Source organism: Haemorhous mexicanus, chromosome 8 (genome assembly GCF_027477595.1).
Source record: "Haemorhous mexicanus isolate bHaeMex1 chromosome 8, bHaeMex1.pri, whole genome shotgun sequence".
NCBI classification, from domain to species: Eukaryota; Metazoa; Chordata; class Aves; order Passeriformes; family Fringillidae; genus Haemorhous; species Haemorhous mexicanus.
The window spans coordinates 21,394,588-21,417,256 of NC_082348.1; the positions used below are offsets into that span (position 1 = coordinate 21,394,588).

Consider the following 22,669-nt stretch of genomic DNA (forward strand, 5'->3'; position numbering starts at 1 on the left):
TGAGAAAGGACATGTGCATGTGGAACTGTGAGGGAAAATATAAATTCAAGATCACTGTAAGACAGGGTGAAACAAGCAAGAGACTTTTTTTTTCCTTAGAACTTTACTGCCCAGAGTTCATCATGCCCAGCTCTCCATAACTCTTGCACCTTATCTCTGCATAAAGCATAAACAAGAAATTTCTGCATTCTATCACGCCAAGAGACTTAAGTCTGTCTTTCTGTCCTCACTAAGTGGTGGACCAGCCCTTCCAGAGGGAAGACAAAGTCCAGGCCTGACTCCCTCTCTCTGCTCTCCAGCACGAAGCTGGCATCTGGGACATGAACTTCTCTCTTCACCTTCCCTGGAATCATGGGCTGGTGTAGACCCACATGCTATAAGCTCTTGCTTTTCAGCAAAATATAAATACTTAGTAGCAATTATCATAAGCCCCTTTTCTTCAATCTCTAAAAATACATTTCACTGCTTTACTTTTATTTGAACAATGCCAATAACTTCAGTTCAGACCATTACCTGGCCACATCCAGGGGCAGTACATAAAAAGGGTTTGTCATCACTCATATTCCACAGGTCGTTGTGCTACCTGTATTAAAATTAGAATGTAACAAATTTTACAAACAATGCAACAAATTATCAATACATCAACAAGCTATTTTAATATTCTATGGGCAAGAATTACTGCCTTCTGATTATAGTAATATTCTAAATACCCATGATTCAGAGAATGGATTTCAAGCTGACAGGAAGCTACACAAAATCCACCACAGCAGTTTCCGAATGTACACCTCAAGTAGAAATCCACAAGTTCACATGTAACATGACGAACTGCAAAAAGTATCTGACAACACAGTAAGAACAACTTGTCACTGAAATCAAATACATTGTAATAATGATCCAATTCTCAGTTAAAAAGAGATCAAAGCAGCAGACAACAGCACACAGTCAAGGTTCTGGTGCCAACAGATGAAGAAGTAGTGTTCATTCTTCAGCCTTTTCACAACCCTTATTTAAAGTTCAAAAGTTGGCACACAGCCCTATGTGTAAACTGTTATTAATTTAATTACAAAAACATGTATTTTAGTAATGTTTCAGCTTCTTAATTACTGACAAGCTAAAAATACTTAAGAAAGAAGTAAGGTATTAATGATATTTGGTGCTATTTTGCATACTCACCCCACATACTAATACACATACCTGCCAGATTTCACATATAAACCTGTTTCATAGGGCAAACTATCATATCCTCCTTTTCATGGCAATGAACTGTAACTAAAAGAAGATATTAATTACTATGCATGCTAAAACTATAATAATGAATGATAAAATGTCCACTATTCACCCATGAAACACAACAGTTTTTCAAATAAATAGTTTACTTCAATACATCCTCTAATCAGTTGTGCTTTGCCTTGGAGGAAATACATTCATCTTTAAATTAGTATTTGTATGGAGAACTAACAGTGTTAGTTCTGAATACTATTTAGATTGATGAAGCAAATAAAGGTGAATAAAGATGTTTTTATGATTAAAGATCATAGGCAGAATAAACCCATGTCATCCCCTGCACACTGGTCATGTAAAGTTGCAAGGATTCTCAAGCTGTCTAACCATCCTAAGAATGTAAACTTCTGGTACACATCTGGGCACTAGATACAATACAGAGCAAGTAAGCATAAGCAAATAATTTCAGACTTATTACCTCAGAGATCTGTAGGGAATACAGTATCTGATCCTTCTGGATGTACCTGTACAGTAAAAAAAAACACTGTGTAGAGACTTTTTTGGATAATCCTTCAAAGAGAAGAAGATCCCAGCGTCCTTGGTAATGTCCACCCAACAGCAAAGAAAGAAAAACATGGCATGCAGGAGATTCTAAACTGTCACTGCTAAATATACATGTTTCAAGGAATGGGGATACTGACCTGAGATCAGAAGCCAAGAGAAATGAATGGCTGCCAGAAACTTCAGTCTTTGGCACTGACAGCTCAGGGAAACATTTACATCCCAAAGAAAGGATGCCAAAGCAAATCAGAGATGAAGACTGTTCCACTGTCTCCAAAGAGTTCATAACCTGTCTCAAGTTTCTGAAGGAATTAAGTACTTAACTGTTCAAACTGTGAACTTGGTACTTTCACTAATAAGGAATATTAACAAAATTATGGGCAAGTCTGAATACTCATAACTAAGGCTACAGGGTAAGAAATAAGGTCCTTATCCATGACACTTTAGGAGTATAGCCTTACAACATGTGGAACTTCAAGAGTTAACAGCTATCCCAGTATTCTTCAGCCATGCAACAATCTCATTTCTTCAAATGCAGGCTCAAACTAACAGAGTTACTCTTGTTTCGATCTCAAGAGGAATTTGTTTTTCTGAACCTGTCACCACAGGGCACTGTACACTTATTTAATGGCTACATATGCCACCATATGCCAATACAGACATATGGATGAGTATTATGAATAGACAAGTAATACCCATATCAGAAATATCTAATGGTGGAAGAAACTTTTGATTAATTGAAGTGGATGTAGGACATTTTTTTTTCCACTCTGTTACTATGTCTTGTTGTCAGTCTCTGAGAGATGCAGTTTCGGCCACAAAATCAGCTCCCTCCATGCTGTCAGTATTTTTTGTAGGTGAGAAGATGTAAATTTTTTAGGTCTGTTCACTTTCTCTTTTCAAGGAATATTACCAAATCTTGTATTTGCATGTGAAGTTCTTATCTGGTTCTATGTCTTAGTTTGTGAAGCCTGTGAATTCTGAATGCCTGATATAGAAGTAAAACATCAATCCTTGTGAAAAAGAAAAGCAGCACCGTCCTTCTGGCAAACTTACTGGAAAAAAGTTGGAGATAAATTAATTTCCTCATCTTTGTAACATTATTTGACTGCAGGCCACATGGAATTTTGTGAGGTAATCCCTTGTAAAGAAATTCTGGATAATGTCTGAGGAAAAAAAATTATGCTGAAGCACTGAGATTTTTGCACCTAAAAGAAGTTCACTTGCATTCTAAGCAAGACCTTGGACATTTTAAATCTAAACAGAAACTGGATCTGACAGGACGGGAAAACAAAGGGCTCAAATTCGTTAGTGCAGCCAAATTGGTAAGAATTGTATTTACCTGTTACAAAGAGTTGCAAGGCTTGCACTTTAGAACAAAATAACTCCATGCAACAGTGGAGGCTGAGGGGCAGCTGCCTGTCAAGCAGCTTAGGGGCAGAACCTGTAACTCCTGGTGGACAACAAACCCAACATGATTCAGTATCATGTCACTTGCAGCACTGAAAGACAAGAGGCTACCGGGATGAATTATCAAAGGCACAGCAATGAGATGAAGGAAGTGATTACTGTGCTTTGTCTGGCACTCTAACACTACAGCTGAAGTGTCAAATCCAGTGTTGAGCCCCTCAATACAGCTGATTTGGAGAGAAAACATCTGGGGCCCCATCAAAACAGTAAGGAAGCTGGACTATTACATAACAAGAGGAAGCAAAGTTGGTTCAGAATGGAGAAGGAGCACTAAGAATGTGCTTGCTGTCATAAACTATCTAATGTATTGATATAGAAAAGTCAGATCCAGACTTTCAGCAGAGTATAATAAAAGGATTGAGACGCAACATTCATGACACACACCAAGAAAGTTAGGAGCAAGAGTACAGGAAGAGGAAAACACAGCATTAAAAAAAAATAATTCCACAACACTGGAACAGGCTGTCAAGCAGGGCTGTGGAATCTCAGCCTTGCAGAAATTCAAAATCTGACTGGATAAAAATCTGTGCAATCCAAGATAACTCTGAAATTTAAAGCATACCATAAAGATATCACAGCAAGGAACAGAGGTGAACAATTGCAATGAACAATCCAAACTTGACTAATATTCTGACACCTTTAGAAGGCTCTGAGTGGTAAAAAACCTGTTGATGCTACAAAATACACAGAAACTCCATCTTTTGCATCCTCTTTTCCTTCTGGATCGCATGTTGCCTGACAGGCATAACAAAGCTAACACAGAGAAGGCAAATTTTCAGGAAAAAATGTTGGTAATTGCCACTCTAATTTCAAAGGAGTCTCTCTGGGTTGTAGACTGACTGCTCAAAGTGAGAACATCACAGTAAGAAAATTTAGAAAATACCTTTCCCCTGAAAACCGAAACAGCAACTTTGATGCCTTCTTGACAAAAATGCTACTCACCCAGCCAAATGAGAAATATAATACATGAAGTGACAACCCTGTCCCTAGAGGGGAATTAGAGTCACCCTGGACTGTTACCTAGGTAACAGCTAACACCTTGTCCCAGAGAAAAAAGACAGTTCCTGCAGGAATCCAATATCAATGTGAAACTCCAGCCTTAACTCATCTCTTCAGATAAAATGAACATCCAGTGAAATGATTCTTACTACAGTCAACTGAACCACAACTTGCTTCTGTAAGCTTCAATCTCTACTTTCCTTTCAGTAGCATAAAGAAATCCATATGCAGAACTCCAGTCACACAGTAACAGCATCAGAGCTAAACACAAGAAAAACGTGAAATAATCTTTAAAGTATAATCACCTTCAGTACTAAAACCACACTAATAATCTCACTTTTTTGGAGTTTGCTCTCTACTTTCAACATAGAAGTAAAATACACTCACATCATGCCTATTTAAAATGTAGCAAGCCTCTTTCATGATGTTTGGAATGTAAACAGTACAGTAAACTATACAAATAAGTATATATCCATCTTTAAAATATATCTAATATGGAGAAATAAAAATGAGTTTCCAAATAATTTATAATATATAAAGGCAATGTGCTTATTTAAAAAATAAAAATGTCTCCATAAAATGTCACATTAATATGTATCTAAATGTGCTACAAAAATAGCTTCAACAATTATCTGCATATTTCCATAAGATTTTAATTAAACACCTTGGGTACACTTGGTGGAAACTATTACTACATAGTCCAAGGCTTGCTTCCAAAACCTTTCAGAAGACAATCTCACAAAGAATAGAAGCCTACACTGACTTAAGCCATGTCTTGTTGGCTTATTTAAGTGGCAAAGATTCTTCTGATTTCTCTTAATTGTCTACATACAGGAGCATGGAAAATACAACTGACACTTTGTTTCAAAATTCTTCTCCTGAACATTTAAGCAGCTGTTTAAAATGTATATGTATCAATAGTCCTTGAAAAACTTCTTTAAATTTACTGAGAAAACTAATTATTCACGTGTACCTACTGAAGACTGCTCAGACTTGCAGCTAAAGCCTCTACTTGACCTGTAGAAAGCAAGGTGTGTGTGAAAAGACATCCATGCACAGAGCTGCTCACAGGCTGTGCACTCCTACCCTGTGATTCATTATTTTAAGCACTGTAGCAATACAGAGGCTGCCCTCCTGTAACATCAGGGCTGACACAAACAGCACAGAAGAAAACTGCCAGACCTGAGCACAGAAAAGACAGCTATGAACACATATAACCCCACGAACAAACCAAAACTGTAAAACTTTTGAAGGACAGCATTCTTCTTCAGGCCAAGATGCATATTCTCACAAGTGTGTCACCCTCCTAAACTGGACAGTCCACAGAGGACAATCTGTCAGTCTGCAGCTACAGCAGTAGCTGATTTATCTCCTACTGTCTATGTGAGAAGCACACCCAAACCCTGCAGCTACACTGACCACTTGCATGAGGCTCCAACCCAAGAAACATCTGTACACTGTGGTTTGAAAAAGATGAGATGGACAAAAACTGTATCAGGCCATTGAAACAAGCCAGAATTACAGTAGCCCATCAGCATGGTCTGCTCTGAGTCCAAACACTACCAAGTGCTTATGTTACAGCACCACTGATGCCTTTTCCTACGGATGTTTGCATTTCCTCAAGACCAGCCATGTCTAGGAAACATTTCCTTTTATTCATTACATTGGATCTGGGATTGTGCCCCCTTTGACTGCAAGATACAAAGCCTTACTGTATAGAGAATTATTAACTCTTACTCAACTTCTCTGTTGATCTCATTGTAGCATGTAACTACTTTAGGTAATGTAAGACTTTACTTTAAAGCTTCATTTTATAATAGGAAACTGAAGCATAAAAAGAACCAGGTCAAAAATTTTAACTTTTATCAACTTTTAAGAGTTTTACTTAAGAGTACATACTTATTCAAGGTAAATTGAATGGAACATATTTGCCACAATAAAGAGCAACATTCTCCTAATGGTTACCTGGAGAGCTGAATTTAGTGTTTTGCTTAGCTCCTTCCAAGGTGTCTTTAGATGGGGGGGGTGGGTAGCTATTTTTATTTTCTAAATTTAAACACCTCATGTTTAAGAGGTGGCTTTTTCATGCAACCAAACAAATAACCAAAATCAAAATGAACACTGTCTTTATACTTTCAACACTTACATACAGCATTCGCATCATGAATTTTAATCACCTCCCACATTTAAAGAGTCTATCTTTATTTCCACAAATTTCTACACATGTAGATTTGCAAGTTGTGATTTCAGTAAAAATCAGAAGTTAGTAGGTAGAATACACCACTTAAGACGGGACATACATTTGAAAAAAAGTAATTTGTATTTTAAAACAAAGTGTTCTACTTACCTAGAGGGACTGGAGCTATATTTTCTGTTTCCTATAAAGGAAAAGAAGAAAGGTGAAGCAAAACCAGTGTAATTAATACTTGACCATTTCAGGGCACTTCCAGAAGTGATTGACTGTATTTGTGCAATACTGTTGAATTTGACAGTCCTAAAAATAAAATTGAACAATGAAGGAAATGGAGGAGATACAACCCGAAAATTTAAAACATTCCTCCTCATAATGAAAGTGGGATTGGCAGAAAGTAACCTTGTAGATCCTGCAAGAAAACTATAAACCCTAATCTAGAATATTTAAAGTTCATAAATACCAATGGCTGGCAAACAGAAAAACAGGAGCTCCCTCCTCACATTACGCTGCTAGCACAAGGCTCAATTTTTTCCTTTTAAAAAGTCAAATGTTAGGCACTTTTTTCTGATAGTAGTGGTTAACTGCTAATATCTGATGTCTAAAGTTAATTCCACACCTTCCACCACTTGTCTAAATTCTATAAAGGACAGCATATCTGGACAAGAAGAAAAGATGACTGACTTGAAGACAAAAGAAGGGATGATCAACTTAACAAGTTCCAATAAGAACAAGACAGCCAGTTGGACAGATAGTCACAAACACAGAAACAAAGCAATTTAATTCCTTCAGCTGCAGGAGTGGCTTCCTCCACAAGAAGATACATTTCTGGCAAACAGAGAGCACTAATGGCATAAAGGAAGGTCCTTAGCCTTAACATCTCCTGCTGGCTGAACACTGTGGCTTCTAATTCAACTCCCTAGCTGAAGTATTTTTCAGGGACACCCCTGATCTTTCTTTAACTTACTAAAAATTCAGGCTGTGTGAATACAGCTCTTGTAGATACACAAAATGTCAATGAAGCCCATAAAAGAAATATAGAGGGGTTAATATTCCTCCCACCTTCTCACAATTTGCTTACAGAGACACTAGGCCTTGCTTTCCCCAGTTCATTTACCTAGGTTTGAACATCTTCAACCTAACAAACATTACAAATCCAACCTCACTTTTCTACACTTGTTTCAACAAAAATTAAAAACCAAGCTTACCAAAAAGTTACTTGCTTTTCACATTTTCTTAGATTGCATCCCTGAAGTCTAAAATCAAATTAATTAAGAATTTAATTCTAAAAATCTTTAAATATATCAAATATCTCACGACAGGATTCCTTTTGCTCATTAAAACAGAATGATCTTTTTCTTTCCTGTAAGCATTTATATAAATGACCACTGGATTTACCTAGGAAGGAAACATAATATATTGCTTGGAATGCCTTGCTGAAGCAAAGCTCTTATCTGAAGTGAAGCTAATGGAAAAGTTCTCAGGCTGAACTGAAGCTGACACTGAACAAAGCTGAAAACAATACAGCATAAATGTGAAAAAAAAAGCATTTATTGCATAATTATTAAATATTGACTAATATTTTTGTAACTAACTATATCCAAAGCCTCCTTAGAGTGCATGTTATATGTTAAAAAAGTACAGTTCCATTATGCAGAACAATGGTAACCCAAAATCTATTCAATATTAAAAAATGAGTTAAAAGTATTGAATCACATTTGCTCCTTTGAAAATAGAAAATGCATAATTTTTATACAGACACTCAAGACTATGTCAAGAAACCATTAAGAATGTTGATGCTATAAATAACTTTGAGTTAGGAAATCTTCACGGAGGTAAAAATGTAAATTTGTAAGTTTAAGTTAATTAAGAGTAGAAGAAAAAAAAGCTGATGACAGAAAAGGAATTTTTAGCACTAGGCCCATTCAAAATTTAATGAAACAAGAATGAAAATAATACCATAGTTCATGCTGTTCAACATGGTCACAAAAGGAAAGCAGCATGAAAAGCAAGATTACTAATAAAAGTACGTATGATGAAATTTAAGATCTGAAAGTATCTTATATTAGATACTGCATAGTCTAGAAGTTTCTGGAAAAAGACCTATCAAACATATTCATGTCTCTAGAATTCAAGTCAGGGTAGAAATATCAACTACATTGTAAAGAAGATCAAAAGCTCAACTACTTGATTAAGCATTAGCATACAATGTCAGTATTGAAACATAAAATCCTAATGGATTTTTAAAAGAGCTGCTTCACTCTATGTACACATCAAGGTCTCGTTATTTGACAATTCTTTTGAGGCACTATATAACAACCAGTCCCTGACAAAATTATTGTTTAGTTTTTTAACAGGACTTGATTCAGGATTGCATAATTATAAACACTTCAGAGTTAATTCAAGGGAATGCCAAACTGAACTACAGTTTGTCCCTCTGAAATGAGGTCCATTAACAGACAGCAACCTGTTTCAGTGGATGGCTGAAGAAATTCCACCTGGAACACCTGCAGAAGACCAGAACCACAAGGACTGCTCTGATCCTATCAGCTCGTGCTGAATTTAACATCTAACCAGAACTAGCAGTCTTATGACCCAAACTGCAGAACATTTATTTTTATTACCTCTCACCCGGCTTTACGCTCAGCAAGAAATGCAGATGTGACATTCACTGCCATGAGTAAAATATGTCAAACAGAAAACAAAACCACTGTTTTAAAAGGTGGTAAATAAAATACATTTCAGCCATGTTTGTGGTCACTGTTTGGAAAGTAGGGGATAATTCAGAATGTTCAGATTATTCAAATTTCTCATTTCAGCACAAGAAAACGGATGACAGTATCACTACTGGAAGACGAACACCTCTGGGAGAAAGCAACAGAACGAAAAGCAAGTGAGGGACATAGAGCGCATGAACAGGCCATACAAACACACTAATGGATCTCCCTCCAAAACCAGGGACGCAAAACCGCTGTAGAATGAGTAAGACTGCAGAAGCAACATGGCAGCACACATTTCCCCTAACTCTAAACATGACGTTACGTCTTGACATAAAACATTTGTGGCTCAAACACTGTGCAGCTATCACCTATTGAGGGTCCGTGGCATGTTTTTTCACGTGAAAGCTTCAGAGACCTTTTATTTGACAACTCGAGAGGCACTACGCACAATAACAGGCAAAGTCAACGAGGCAACTGGTCCAGGAGGTTCAGCTCCACGGCCAGACACCAGCAGGCCAACACCTGGTGCAGAAGAGCCGTTCTTATCTCCCCGCCCGGCATCCCCCACACCCGCACCCTTCTCCGCACCGGCACGGACCAAGTTCTCCTTCAGAGCCGAAGATGGATGCAGTCGGAGGCCTCCTTGGAGCAGAGGCGAGGCGGAAAGGCGAGGCCCGGCTGCCCCCTCCTCCCGCCCTCCACGCCGCGGGCCGGGCCCGGGGCGGCTGCCGGCGATGCCCCCGCGGGGCACCCGCTCCCGGACACGCCGCAGCCGCCGTCACCCACCCACCCGCTCGCCTCGCCGCCCCGCGCCCCGGGCCGCCCGCCAGGCCCTACCTCCGGGCGGGTACCGGTGTCCGCGGCGCCGGCCGGGCCGCCCCGCCCCGCTCTAGGGGCGGCGGGAGCCGCAGGCCGCGCTGGGGGAGGGGGCTGCCGCGGAGAGGAGCGGCGGCGCCATGTTACTGCCTCCCGGGCATCCCCCGCCCACTGCCGCGCCGTGCCGCTCCCGCCCCGCCGCCCCCGCCCCCGCCCGCCCGGCGCCGCCGCAGCGCGGAGGGAGGAGGAGCCGCCGCGCCGGGCCGAGCCGGGCCGGGCCGTGTTTACAAACTCACCCGGAACGCGGCCGGACCGCACATTAAAGGCCGGGTCCCCCGCGGGCTTCCGTCACCTCTCGCGAGAGCCGCGCTGACACCTCCGCGGGGCGGGGCGGGGCGGTCACGCGGCGCGGGGGCGGGGCCGGGGCCGGTCCCCGCTCCCCACAGCGACCCCGGCCGGGCCCTGGCGTGGCCGGACCCTGGCATGGCCGCCCTCGGTACTGCGGGCACCGCTCGCTTGCTGCGGCAGGATTGGTGCGGTCGTGGCGGAGGGGAGCTCAGCATGAGGTGCCCGTCCTCTGCGGCGGGATCTGCAGGAGGGCCGGCAGCTGAGGACAGCAGGCACCACGTAGTGAATAAACCACTGCAAGGCTTCGCTCAGCGGCAAGTCTTCATGCGCCTGTCACATCCAACTTCTGGAATAATCAGCGCTCCAAAGCCCTGGACTGGCGAGATTCCCCTCACCACATCCGCTGTCAGGGCAGGAGCGAGGTGTGTGCCTGAAGCCCTGGGTGTGCTAAACATTCACCTTGGTTAATGTATCAAAAATGCTGCAGCACTGTAGAATAATGGCAAATGCCTATATTTTACACGGGAGAAACTAAAACAATTTCGGATTCGTTAAAGTACCATAACCTTATATGGCAACACTGTGTGTTGCCAAGCTAGTGTGTACTCTGAATCACATATGGGGCTTTAATTCTGTGCATGTGCATCATCTGATCTTGCTCTGAGACTGATCTGAGAGTGCAAGGCCATAACAATAAGGTACTTCAAAAAAAGTAGTATCAATTCCAGTAAGATACATTTTGGCTGAGTTTCTCTGAACTTGCAAAAGACAATATGGTATGTTTCATTTCTTGTATATGGTTTTGGTGGGCACTGTACAGCACTTCTGCAAAGTTTTTAAGATATGGCAGGATAGAAAATGCTGCATTTAAGTACACCGTTTACTTAAAGGTGGAATTATTCTTTAAAGTAGCATGTTGCAAGAACTCAACTGTACATGCAGAAGAGAGAAATAGAGATCTTTCTTCAGAGAGCAACTAAGGTCTGTATTGGAAACAATTATTTTTTGATGGTTTAGCTTCACCATTACATAGCAGCAGCAGTCCTAAGCCTGGACTAAAAAACTGAACTCCCTTTGTCTTTCTTCAGTGTGAAATTGATGCAAAAATCAAAGACAAGGAAAGCAGGAAAAGGGGAAAAAACAGCAGCAGGATGTTCCATTTTACCTGCAGCATGGGGTGAATAACTTTTACCTACAGCAGTAACTTAAGAGCATAATTGCTAACTTTAACATTTCCTTCATTTTCCATTCAAATAACATGGCTATTTCAGAGGTTTAGCTGGGTTTAGCTGGCTTCATCTTCAACAATGAAACATGAACAGTCAGTCTTTCAATCTGGAGAACCTACAAGACAAATTTTCATGAGCTGACCATCTCTGAGTTCAGCATGGTCCATGTCAGAAGAAACTGAAAAAGGTTTCAGGGAAGTAAAGCCTACAGTAACACGTCATGAAACTTAAGTTTGGTTTCTTTGACCTACAGGAAGATTTATTGATGGAAACTCTTACAGAAAGATCAAGAGACCTTGGTCTTGCTGCCCTATTAAGGCAAAGAGACTGGGTTGGTGTTTTTTTGTAAGAAAAAAAGTAAATCTTTTACACATTTAAAATTGTTACTTTTGTGAGCATTTTAGGAAAAGTGAGGGTACTCTCTGTCAGACCACTCAAATTGACCAAGTGAGCTCTGTTGGAAAGGGATTCCATGTTCACCTTCAGTATCTGCCCGTCACTCACTAACTCTAAGCCCCTTATTGCCCATAAGGAGGCTAATCCTCTGTGTGAAGGTTTGTTGCCTTGCTTTGAAAGCCCTCGATTAATCTTTATGTGTAGAACACAGATCTGATTCCTGCACAACTGCTGTAACTAAACAGCCACTCTGCCTGAGTTTGGCCCATGCTCACCAGTCTAAGAGTGAGTTAAAAGGCAAAAAGCTTGGGGAGATGCTACTACTAAAACAACCTTCATATCCACATTTAGGATCACCCAAGATGTCCACTGCCTTTTAGGCAAGGCTGATCACAAGAAAAAGGGTTCATGCTGAAAGGGTGGTAAAAGATGGGATGTAAATCCAAAACTCATTACTCAAACCTGATTCAAATAATTCACAGTGACTCAGGTGGATTTCTTAGTGAAGTTACAGAGCAGTAATTCAGCCAGGTCATTCTATCTGCACCAAACACCATTACAACTCAGCAGAAACATTTCATATGCAAACAAATTCTTAAGTCCAATTAGCAGAGTTGGAGCTGGACTTGACCAAGACAAATCTGAAGATGGCTGTTTGGCCAAATCCCAGTGATACCTGAAGCTTGAATAAGCTAGTCCACTGGACTGTCCTTGATTTTAGGAAATACAGATTGCCATCTCAAATGGCTGTAGAGATCCCTGCTGTACTGAAAGAAGAGAAAAATGTTCACCACCTACCATGACAGCAATGCACAGATGGAATTTAGAATACCTTTCAGCCAGGACAAATGCACTGGCAGCTTTGCAAATCAATGGCTTCCAAAAACAGGTAATAGCAAATCCCTAAAATCACCACTGCATAAGCACAAACAACATGGAAGATACCTGCAAGATGCTTCATCTCCTACCCCCTCACTCCTCAAAACCCCTACTTCCTGACCTACTCATGTAAGACACTACTAATATTGTTTTAAAGCTACTAACTTGCTTCATATTCTACACTTCTGAAATTCACATATATAAAAGAACATTCTCTGTATTAAAGATTACTGTTTTCTACTAAGAACATGTGGGGGAAGTTATTTCTCATGCTAGGTTCTAGAATTTCTACACAAATTCTACAATCATTGGGTTGGGAAACACCTTTAAGGAAAGGTGTTTTAGACCTTTAAGATCATTAAGTCCAACGGTTAACACAGCAAATCCACCACAAACTAAAGTCGACCAAAGTCCACTAAACCATATCTCTTTGAATACCCACTTGGTGCTTTTTAATTCAGATTAAAACAAAATCTTACCCACACCTTACACTTATCTGAGTCATTAATCATTTCTCCATTTCCTCCAATAGAAATTCCTATATTTAATTCAGTAATTACTTAACAGCAAGATGACAAAACATTTAACAAGCTTGTCTTACATTCTCACAAAGTTCAGCTTTTTTTTTTTTTTTTGTTATATGATCAGATTATTTAGTATTCTGGATAAGGTTTGAGATGCTGTCAAGCCCCCCACCAGAAGTATAGTAGCACACAGTGCTTTCCTCTAAGAATAGATAACACCATAAATCCATTTAGAGTGCTACAAGAGAAGCGAAGGTAGATACTGCAGCTATTTTTTAACCAAAATGCTTTAATCCTAGTGCTCTTCAAAGGATGTGTGAGATAATGCAAGGCTGAGTACAAAATTGGAAAGCTGGAAGCTCTGTCTTTAAATTAGGTGATGCCAAAAATGCAGTAACTAAATAAAATAGAATGTCCACGTATCACAACTAAATGCCTTGGACCATACTAAAGTGGTTGCTTATTTAGCTCAATGGCGACACGGCTCAGATCCAAGTGGAAAACCTACCATGGTAATCAAAGTATTTGGTGTACTTGAAAACTGATACGAAGTGTCCTACCACCTTCATGGATTTCTATTTGGCTCTGTCTATCAAGAGGTGCCAGTGTGTGTGTGTCAGCTTGCTTAGGGAAAAACAAAAACACAAGTGAAGGAACAAGGCCAACAGTACAGCCTTGCACACCTAATCTGTGCATCCTTTGATCTTTTAAGTATATGCCACATTAATTTTAATAAATAAAATGTTTGACTGGAAGAGTGCTATGCAATATGTCATTATCAGAAGCAATCCATAGAGACTGTATTACAAAATGTCATCTTCCAGATACCCTAGTGAGAAAGACAAAAAATGAAGGCAACAAGGTGACAGTTAAAGTTGTTATCTTTAATGAAATGACTTTGGAAATAGCATCAATTTCCATGACACCAACATTTTGGGAGTCCCATAAAATGCAGTTACATTCCAATGCCAATGTTACAGGCAGATCTCCATTCACATGGCAAACAGGATCAAGAAAGCAACCATCAGACAGAAGAGACCCATAGCTTCAGACAGGGCGAATCCCAGGATAGCATATGAGAACAGCTGCTGCTTCAGAGAAGGATTTCTAAAAGAAAGAGAAGGTGTAAGTCCTTTTTATCCTTACATTTAAGATGTTTTTCATGCAGTTTAACCCTGTAGTTCCTTGCTACAGATTCTCTAACAGGAAAATCCAATAAATCCAAGCAACTTTTTTGCAAGGATTTCACTGAGACAAATTAGTTGGCAGTTAAGACTAGACTCAGGTCTGATTAAGAAATTTATTTCACATCTGTGAAATAATTTCACATCTATGAGAATCATACTCCCAAGGAATTTCATGTGTATCATGTTTTAACAAGCTCTCAAGGCAAATACAGGAACTGAAACCATTTAAGAATAGGAAAAAACAAAAAACAAAAAAGTTGCAGCAGTTTGTTGCAAAACTGCAATGAATATGCCTTCAAGAAGTGAGAGGAGAAAATCTCCAATATAAAACTAAGTAGCAATGTTCTACAACCACTTATTGACATGTTCATGCCAAATTTAAAACTTGATATATTAATTTTGAAGTGAAAACACTTGTTTCTTCAAGTGGAAAGGGAGCTTCCTTCTCTTCAAAAAGGCTTAAAAATCTTTATTAAGAAGTTAAGACTTAATTGGTTGAAAAAGTAGTGAAGAACATGAAATCTCTTTTATGCCTGTATCAGTTCTGCTCTTCCGTCATGTGAACTACTTCTATTATAGGAATGTTGTAAAATTACCTGAAAGTTCATCCCTACTACAAAATCCTCACCCTTGCCCCCTTCAGATTTCTAAAAGGAATGACAACTCATTTGCTAAAATAACTGCATATTCTGAGATGCAAAGCTGAATGTGTTAGAAAACATCCATTCCTAAACAATGATTCTGACTGTGAAGACTATTTAGGACTTTTCCTCTTACATGGGGAAAGATACAGGCTGGATTTTTATTTCAGTTCTGGAACTGAATGCCCAAACACTGGACTTCAGTGCCCAAAAGACCAACCAAGTCTAATGATGCAATTTCTTTCATGGCTTTCCTCCAGGAAGAGTGTACAAAGTTCTGAATATAGCAACAGAGCCATCCTGATGAATATGGTAGAGTTTCATAAGATTCTCTTCAGCCATGTGTGTCAGTAACAGTAATCATTAACAGAATTTATTACAGTGCCATTATTTCTACAGTTCAGCTGTCTCAAGATACATCTGCATACAACTAAATAGTTTTTAAAGAGAGAGATTGATTACCTGGCATAACCAATGATTAGACTACCGAAGACTGTTCCAATTCCAGCACCAGAACCAGCCACACCTACTGTGGCTGCACCAGCACCAATGAATTTGGCAGCAGTGTCAATGTCCCTGCTGATAGCACTAGTCTGGAATTCCCTAAGTGCTAGCTGGGAGACAGTATTTTGGGCCCCGATAACTGTTGACTTGCCCTAAGAAAACAAAACATAAGAAAACATTATATTCAGACAAAAGACCATGTGATAGTGTTAGCATGCAGTTTTAAAAGTTGTATTAGATCCAATGTCTACTTATTCTTCAGAGTGATGAGACTGTTAAGTCATAAACTTCAGAATGTTACCTGTTCCACCTGAAAGTATCAACTTTAAATGTGAAAGAGTTCTCAGGGGAAGGAGCAAGACAGCAACAAGTATTATTAGGTGTTTGACTTAAAGCAAGTTTCACACTACAGGTATTAAGTTAGTACAAGTGAACTCTAGGTTGAGGACATTTAGGCTCACCAGGTAATTTAGGAAGATACAGAATTTTGTTTATAAGGTACCTCTCCATTCTTGACCTCTGGCCTAGACAACACAGATGCCGAAATTGGTCTGTACAAGATTCTTGATCCAGCACGGATCTGTAAGAGGAGGGAAAAAACTGTAAAAAGATGAAACTTTTGATCACAGCTGTTCCATGCAATAGTCTGTAAGGTAGTAAGACTATTAACTACTAAGCCATTTGTCTTCCTTGAAAGACAGCAATCTCTGAACAGCTGGATATACAATGAACGATACAGAAGCAAGCACTGCCATGCAATCTAACAGCACCGTTTTCAGAAGATGTATAGTAAACAGCCACACCATTCAGTGAACATATACACGCATTATGCTGAAAGAAAATAGAGCAAAACAGCGACAAAAAACCCCGACCGACCACGAAGCAGTGAAACACGTTTTGAAATGAACAAATAAAAGCCATCAAAATGATTTTCGAAGTTGTTAAATGCACAGATGTAATCTAGACTTTTAAATTTAGCGAGGCACAAATGAATGAATCCTTTTTCACAAGCGGCCTGCATGTGTCCTTGGGCTCCCAGCAGTCTAAGGTCATATCGGCTCTTGCACTAAGCTCTTCCTGCAGGGGAAACCTGGGCCTGGACCATGCAAAATGAGACCTTCTGCAGGCCAGAGAGGGCATTTTCATGCGGGACAGTCTTTTATCTTCGCAAGGACAAAGAATTCCGGCCTTGCACAGCCCAAGCAACAGGCTGGAGTTTGACCTACAGCGAGGCACGGAGCGCAGTAGGCCCAGGAGCTGTCGGCTGCGCTGACCTCCCCCTCCTTCGCCGCTCGTGTGCGAAGGCCCCTCACCTTGGCACCGGGCCCCGGCCGCGCCAAGGAGGCAGGAAGGAGAACGCGGCCCTGCCGCAGTCTGCCCGACCCCCACCCCCACTCCTTCGCTCTCGGGCGGGCAGCGCTCGGTACGGGCCCGTCCCAGGGCGCTGCCGCGGGGCTCGGCGGCCCGCCCGACCCGCGATCGTCCCGCGGCCGTGACCGACCCCGCCGCCGACACGGACGGGGCCGGTGACAAAGCGCAGCCACCCCCCGCGCACCCCCACTCACCAGGGAGGGCGAGGTGGCGAGCTTGGCGCAGGCGAACATTTTAGCTGGTGGCGTCCCGGGGCTCAGGATCCGGCGTCTCTGCGGAGAGAGGGAGAGGGTGAGGGTGCGGCTGGCGGGGACGGCGATGGGCGCGGATGGCGGGAGTGGGGCGGCTCTCACCGCTGCGGTGCCGCGCTCGGGCCGACGGGCGGGCTGGGCCGGCTGTGCGCAGGCGCGGCGGGGCCGGGCGGCGGAAGAGGCGGAGCGCGGCCAAGGTCACTTTGTGCCGGCGCCATTGGCGGCGGCGGGGGGCGCGGCGCGCGCGCGCGCCTGCCTGCCTGCCTGCCTGCCTCTTCTCCGCGCAGCCGCAGTGCGCCCGCCGCGCGCGGGGCGGTTCGGCCGTGAGGGCGGCACCGTGATGGCGGCGCTGCCGAGGGCGGTGTCAGTGTCAGTGTCAGTGTCGGTGTCCGTGTCGGTGTCCCCGGCGCAGTGTTGGTGTCGCGCCCCCTCCCCGGCGCTCGGCTCACGAAGGGAAAGGGGGCGCGTCCGAGGACACCCGTTGTGTGCAAAAAGCCCCTACTGTGTTCAATTAGTTATTTCTGCACGATGAGCAGATTCACACCCAAGTAGCGAAAGAATCCTTTTTAATCAAGATTAACCGAAATAGGATTATCTTCACTGAGCTGAGCATGTGTTCCTGAGATTCCCGCTTTAATCACTTGCATGTGCTTTGATGTTTCTCATTTGATAACGGGATTGTTATTTTTATAGTAATTTGCTGTTGCAAGTGGTATTAGTGCTAACTAGTAAAGATGCTGAAAAATCGACATTGTGACTATAACATTGGGAAACATTTATCAAAGTTGTACGATTTTCATTGGATACAATCTGCGCCATAAAAATAGATTCTAAAATCGTGTGCTGCAAGTGGTCTCCAATGGACCAAGTAAGGGGCTGTGTGTGTATTTAGGGTTGGGAACAGTCTCAGGATGGGTGCTGGACTCCTGCAAACTTACAGTACAATTGATGTGCTGTCAATGGTTAATCCACGGGTGCCAGAACGCTGAGACATGCTCCATATCAGTAATCTGAACAAACCCCAACAAACATGATCAGTAGGTGCTTTCAGCAGTTGCATACCAGTGTTAACCATAACGTTACTTTTATAACCTACAACGCAGTGTCTTCTGATCTGTAGGTACAGGGGAGAGACGTCAGTTGTAGGTCCGAAGATGAGAGGCAACAGCACAATTTGAATTTCCTGGCCTTCTGCTCCCTGCCTCAATCCAGCAGCAAGCTTGGTTCGGTTCCACTGTGCAAAACTCAGTCTGTAAAAAGGCCAGCAAAAGAGGTTATAAGCCAGTGGTTTTGTTTTTTTAGTTTTTTTCCTTGTCACAGCTTACACACATTTTTTGGGAACTGAGGTGCATGGGCAGATCTGCCGTGTCTGCCAAACGGTTCTTCCATAGACAAACACTAAGAAATAAATATCAATGGCAAAATCTTTTAATGGTTAGGAAGAATTTTTCATTCATTCAAAAAAAAATCCAATCCATATGCTATTGTGGGAATAAGTATTTCCATCACGATGAATAAAACCATAAAGCAAAGGCAAATGCTGCAGTGTTGGAATGACTTCGATGTGACATGCTGCTGCACAGTGACATTCAGAGCACCCCATTTCTGGAGACGGGTACTTCACCTTAGGAAGTGCAGCAGCCAGCAGGGTGTCTGCAACAAAGAAATTCACTTCCTCATAGAAGGAAGCACAGTAGTTAGACGTGCTTTCTCACTGGGAAACTGGACCTCCAGGCATGAAACAGATCTTCCCCCAGCTCTCATGAATGGAGAAGAAAGTGAAAATTACACTTCTGTGTACACACAGCACAAAGTCACACAGACTCAAAACCGCATTAAACAGAAACCCTCTTCTTTCACAAAAGAAGTGCTCTCTTCTGTCACAATTCCCACCCCAGAATGGTTTTTAAAAGATGCATGCATAAGCCATTTGTTGTGAGCCATGTCAAAACCACTATTAAACACTGGTTTATTGTTGCTTTTAAGGCATAACATATGATACTGTATTGTGAATGTGACTCAGCTGTTCCTTTCAGGAGGATTTTGAAGAGCTGTTACTGATCTCTGGGGTCAGGCTGAGTTTAATTCAAGAAGATCTTCATAAAGAAACACTTGTTAATCTCACACAGTTTCCTATCCTATGGCTGACCTGCTGGTAGGTCCCCAAGGAAGGGCATCAGTGCACTAAAGAGAGTGTAATTTCTAGTTGCTCACCACGTTTCTGAAAATCTTTTCAAGCAGGTGCCCAGTTTTCCAATTGTCTCTCCCTGTCAGGACCAGTTATGCATGTGGGCAGTAGCCAAGGATGCCAGAGGAGATATTCTCCCCATTTTGCCCCTGGCAAGGAAGATAGAGTGCAGATGATTGAGCAGTACATGGTGCCTGGAGAGCCAGTTCTCTCCCACAGCTCCCGTGGCCTTATGATTCCCTGCTGCTCAGCTAGGTTTGTGTCACTAACTTTTGTTACTTAGGGCAGTAAGAACAGCAAGTGACCGCTAGCTGTGGTTCCACCAGTATGGCCTTCTCCTTTCCCAGAAAGGAAAGAGAAAAGGTCATCCCAAATTTTCCAAGCTTTCTAAAAAACCTCTCCTGGAACCATAAAGCTTCTCCCAGTCTTTTTGTCCTTATTTTAAGAAAAGAAACATCTGTTTCACTCACTGCCAAGCAGCTCATTTGCTAGGTTCACTGATGGATCCATGCATCAGTCCTACAGTAACATGAACTTTCACTTTATAACCCTGAAATGAATTGGTATCTACACATATCAGACTCTGAATACTACCACACACGAGTATCAGCCAAATGGATGTTGCATACAAATGGCATTTTTCTGGTGCCTTCTTAGAGTGCTATCAAGCCTTATATCTGTCCAGAAAGCAGGTAATAAGGCAGCTGGGAACAGTACCCATAAACTGGAATGCTTGCCTCATAGATACAGGTTGGTTTTCCTCCAGGTACAGGCAAATTATGGTAGTTGCATACTGGTTCAGTTGAGCAAGTACAATCCTGTGCAATGCTAAATAAATGAGCATGTCCTGAGTGCTTTGCACTGGAGGGTCTGCCAGAATTCAACATTTATTATTAATAACTTATAAAAGATGAATGTCTATATCTGAATGTTCTGTATTTGATGAAGGAGAAATCTTGGCTAGTTAAGAGAAATCCCATTGTCCAAAGCCTAAATAAAATATTCTGCTGCTAGATCGAAACCTATTCCTTCAGGTTAAATTTTATCTCTCAGCAGAGGATTATTAACTCAAAACATGTCACACACTCACACTAGTCTTTTCTTAAAATCTGTTTTGAAGAGGAGATGTATCTGGAAAACCAATATATTCCAATAACTCTTAATTGTTGGAACACCCCCAAAGGATGAAACCGGGTCAAAGGCTTCCTGAGATTATCCTAATGTTGTGAAATATTTTAAAACTCAAGGTGTATTACCTCAGGGTTAGCTCTCTTGAACATCCAGATTTATGATGTACTTTGCAGGGCACTGATTGATATTGATTTAAAATGTCAGGGGTTTTCAGTGTTTTTCACAGCCTGGGCCATGTTTCAGTTCTACCTCTTCCACTCACAGCTGTGTGCTTGAATCTTCCTATTCACGTCTCATAGAACTGGAGCAATGGCTTGTGGAAAGAAGATATGTATAGAGCAGAATTAATACACTCCAGAGTATTTAAACCATTTTTTGCTCTGGGAAGAAGTAACAAAGCCATTATTAGATGGCTCTGCTTTAAGTAGAAATTCTCTTGGTAGCACTCTCTTAATACCTGTTTACCCTACTGATTATTAGTAGTCGGCCAATTTTGACATAAGCAACGTTGTTTTAATTGCAGAGTTGGCTGGATCATAAGAGGTTCTTCATGGGAATACAGATGATAAAGTTTTTGCTCTAAATTCTAATCTTCTTTACAAGGAAAAGGGAGAAACTGTCTCTTCAGTGATCTTTGTCCCCAAGAGTACTTACCCAAGCATTTTTTCCCTAAAATTTGTTATTTTTATAGTCTCAATGGCTTTTTTCAGTGAAGAGCAGGAGGCAATTAACAAAGTAGAGCTAATTTAGGCTGTAGAGCATTCTGCTCAACATTCCATTGATTATTTTAACACCTGAGTCCTAGAAATGGATGACATTAGCCACAAACATTGTACCATGTTCATACTTGGCAAGATTTGGAATGTGTGCTAATACTGTTGAGAACATTCATGCAATTTGAATGGCAAGTCATTATAATCCTTGTCATGTAATTTTTGGGTCTTTAAGATTTCCTTTAAATATCACAATGTTTATATAAGTGGGGTCTGCTTCACCATAGCTATATATGTCCAAATGGGATGTTGTCAAGAGGAAAAACATTTTGCTTCAGCAGAAATTCAGCATGGAAAAGAGGCAAACTCATCTTCATTCTAGCTATTGGATTCTGATGGCAAGTGACATCAAGGCTCCAAGAAACCTTTCCAGAAAAGACTGGTAGAGCCATTTTCCCTCTGGATAACAAGCCCTATTGCCTAGCATTCGGGTTCTACTGGTTACTTTTACGATGCTGTACCACAGTATTAAAAATACATCCGGCCTTTTGTAAAACCCAGAATGTCACAGGGTGGAAGACAATCCTTTACTTTTGGAATTAATTTTATATGTCAGCAAAAATTATATTTTTTCTACAAAATCATGATTCCCTATTTTAATGTAACTTTTATTTATATTTCATACAATCATAGAATTTTTTAAGTTGGAAAAGACCTCAGAGGTTATTGAGTCCAACCATTAACCTTTGCAATGTAACTTAAAGTAAAAGGAAATGTCAGGTTCACAAATAGTTTCACTTTATGCTTCACATCTGTTATACTGTGTGTGTCAGGATTGCCACATTCAGGGTGAACTCTCATGTGTTTAAAAATTATTATTATGCATCTGCCTAATATTTTTTGGAAATTGGTTTTTGAGGAAAAGCTGTAATAAAAAAATCCACCCATGCTTAATCAAAGTAATTTTTATAAATGCACAGATGATTCAGAACATTTAGAATGAATATACCTCTTTGCATTACTTTAGAACATAAACTCCTTTAACTAAACTATAGTTTTCTTACTCAGATGACTCTTGATATTCCTCAAGGCTGTATTGAAGAGCAGCCTATACCTGAAATGGTCAGTCAGTTCACTGCATAAGACACACATGGATTTCTAGGTTACAAAATATCACTGGATTAAATGAAAATAAATTCAGCAATGCTTTTTGTGCTGCTAACAGTACTAAACACCTTTTGAACAGAAAAGAAAGTTCAGCTGTAAGTTGACACTATATGCTGCACTGTTTAGAACACAGCATTGGCAATCCGATTTTAACACCTTTCT

At 41.1% G+C, this 22,669-nt stretch overlaps 2 protein-coding genes across 6 annotated transcripts in view; both read right to left on the bottom strand.

The window, feature by feature from the left end:
- Positions 1-10,356, bottom strand: part of ATF2 (activating transcription factor 2) — a 48,230-nt gene extending 37,874 nt beyond the window's left edge. For 3 of the 5 annotated variants that reach the window (XM_059853160.1, XM_059853158.1, XM_059853155.1), the window contains exons 1-5: positions 10,275-10,356; positions 6,599-6,629; positions 1,700-1,745; positions 1,195-1,269; positions 514-583 (exon numbers count right to left, since the gene is read on the bottom strand). In XM_059853160.1, the coding sequence (XP_059709143.1) occupies positions 514-561 (48 nt within the window). In that variant the 5' untranslated portion in view covers positions 562-583; positions 1,195-1,269; positions 1,700-1,745; positions 6,599-6,629; positions 10,275-10,356. Of the gene's footprint in view, positions 1-513; positions 584-1,194; positions 1,270-1,699; positions 1,746-6,598; positions 6,630-9,999; positions 10,136-10,274 lie in introns of those variants that run through there. The other 2 variants (XM_059853157.1, XM_059853156.1) reach the window with 2 other exon arrangements.
- A 3,861-nt stretch (positions 10,357-14,217) lies between these two features.
- ATP5MC3 (ATP synthase membrane subunit c locus 3) lies at positions 14,218-17,507 on the bottom strand. The gene is made up of 5 exons (XM_059853161.1): positions 17,411-17,507; positions 17,252-17,329; positions 16,189-16,266; positions 15,645-15,838; positions 14,218-14,461 (listed from the first exon to the last, which is right to left on the bottom strand). The coding sequence occupies exons 2-5, from the start codon at positions 17,288-17,290 to the stop codon at positions 14,347-14,349; spliced, it is 426 nt and encodes a 141-aa protein (XP_059709144.1). The 5' UTR covers positions 17,291-17,329; positions 17,411-17,507; the 3' UTR covers positions 14,218-14,346.
- Positions 17,508-22,669: the final 5,162 nt, after the last annotated feature.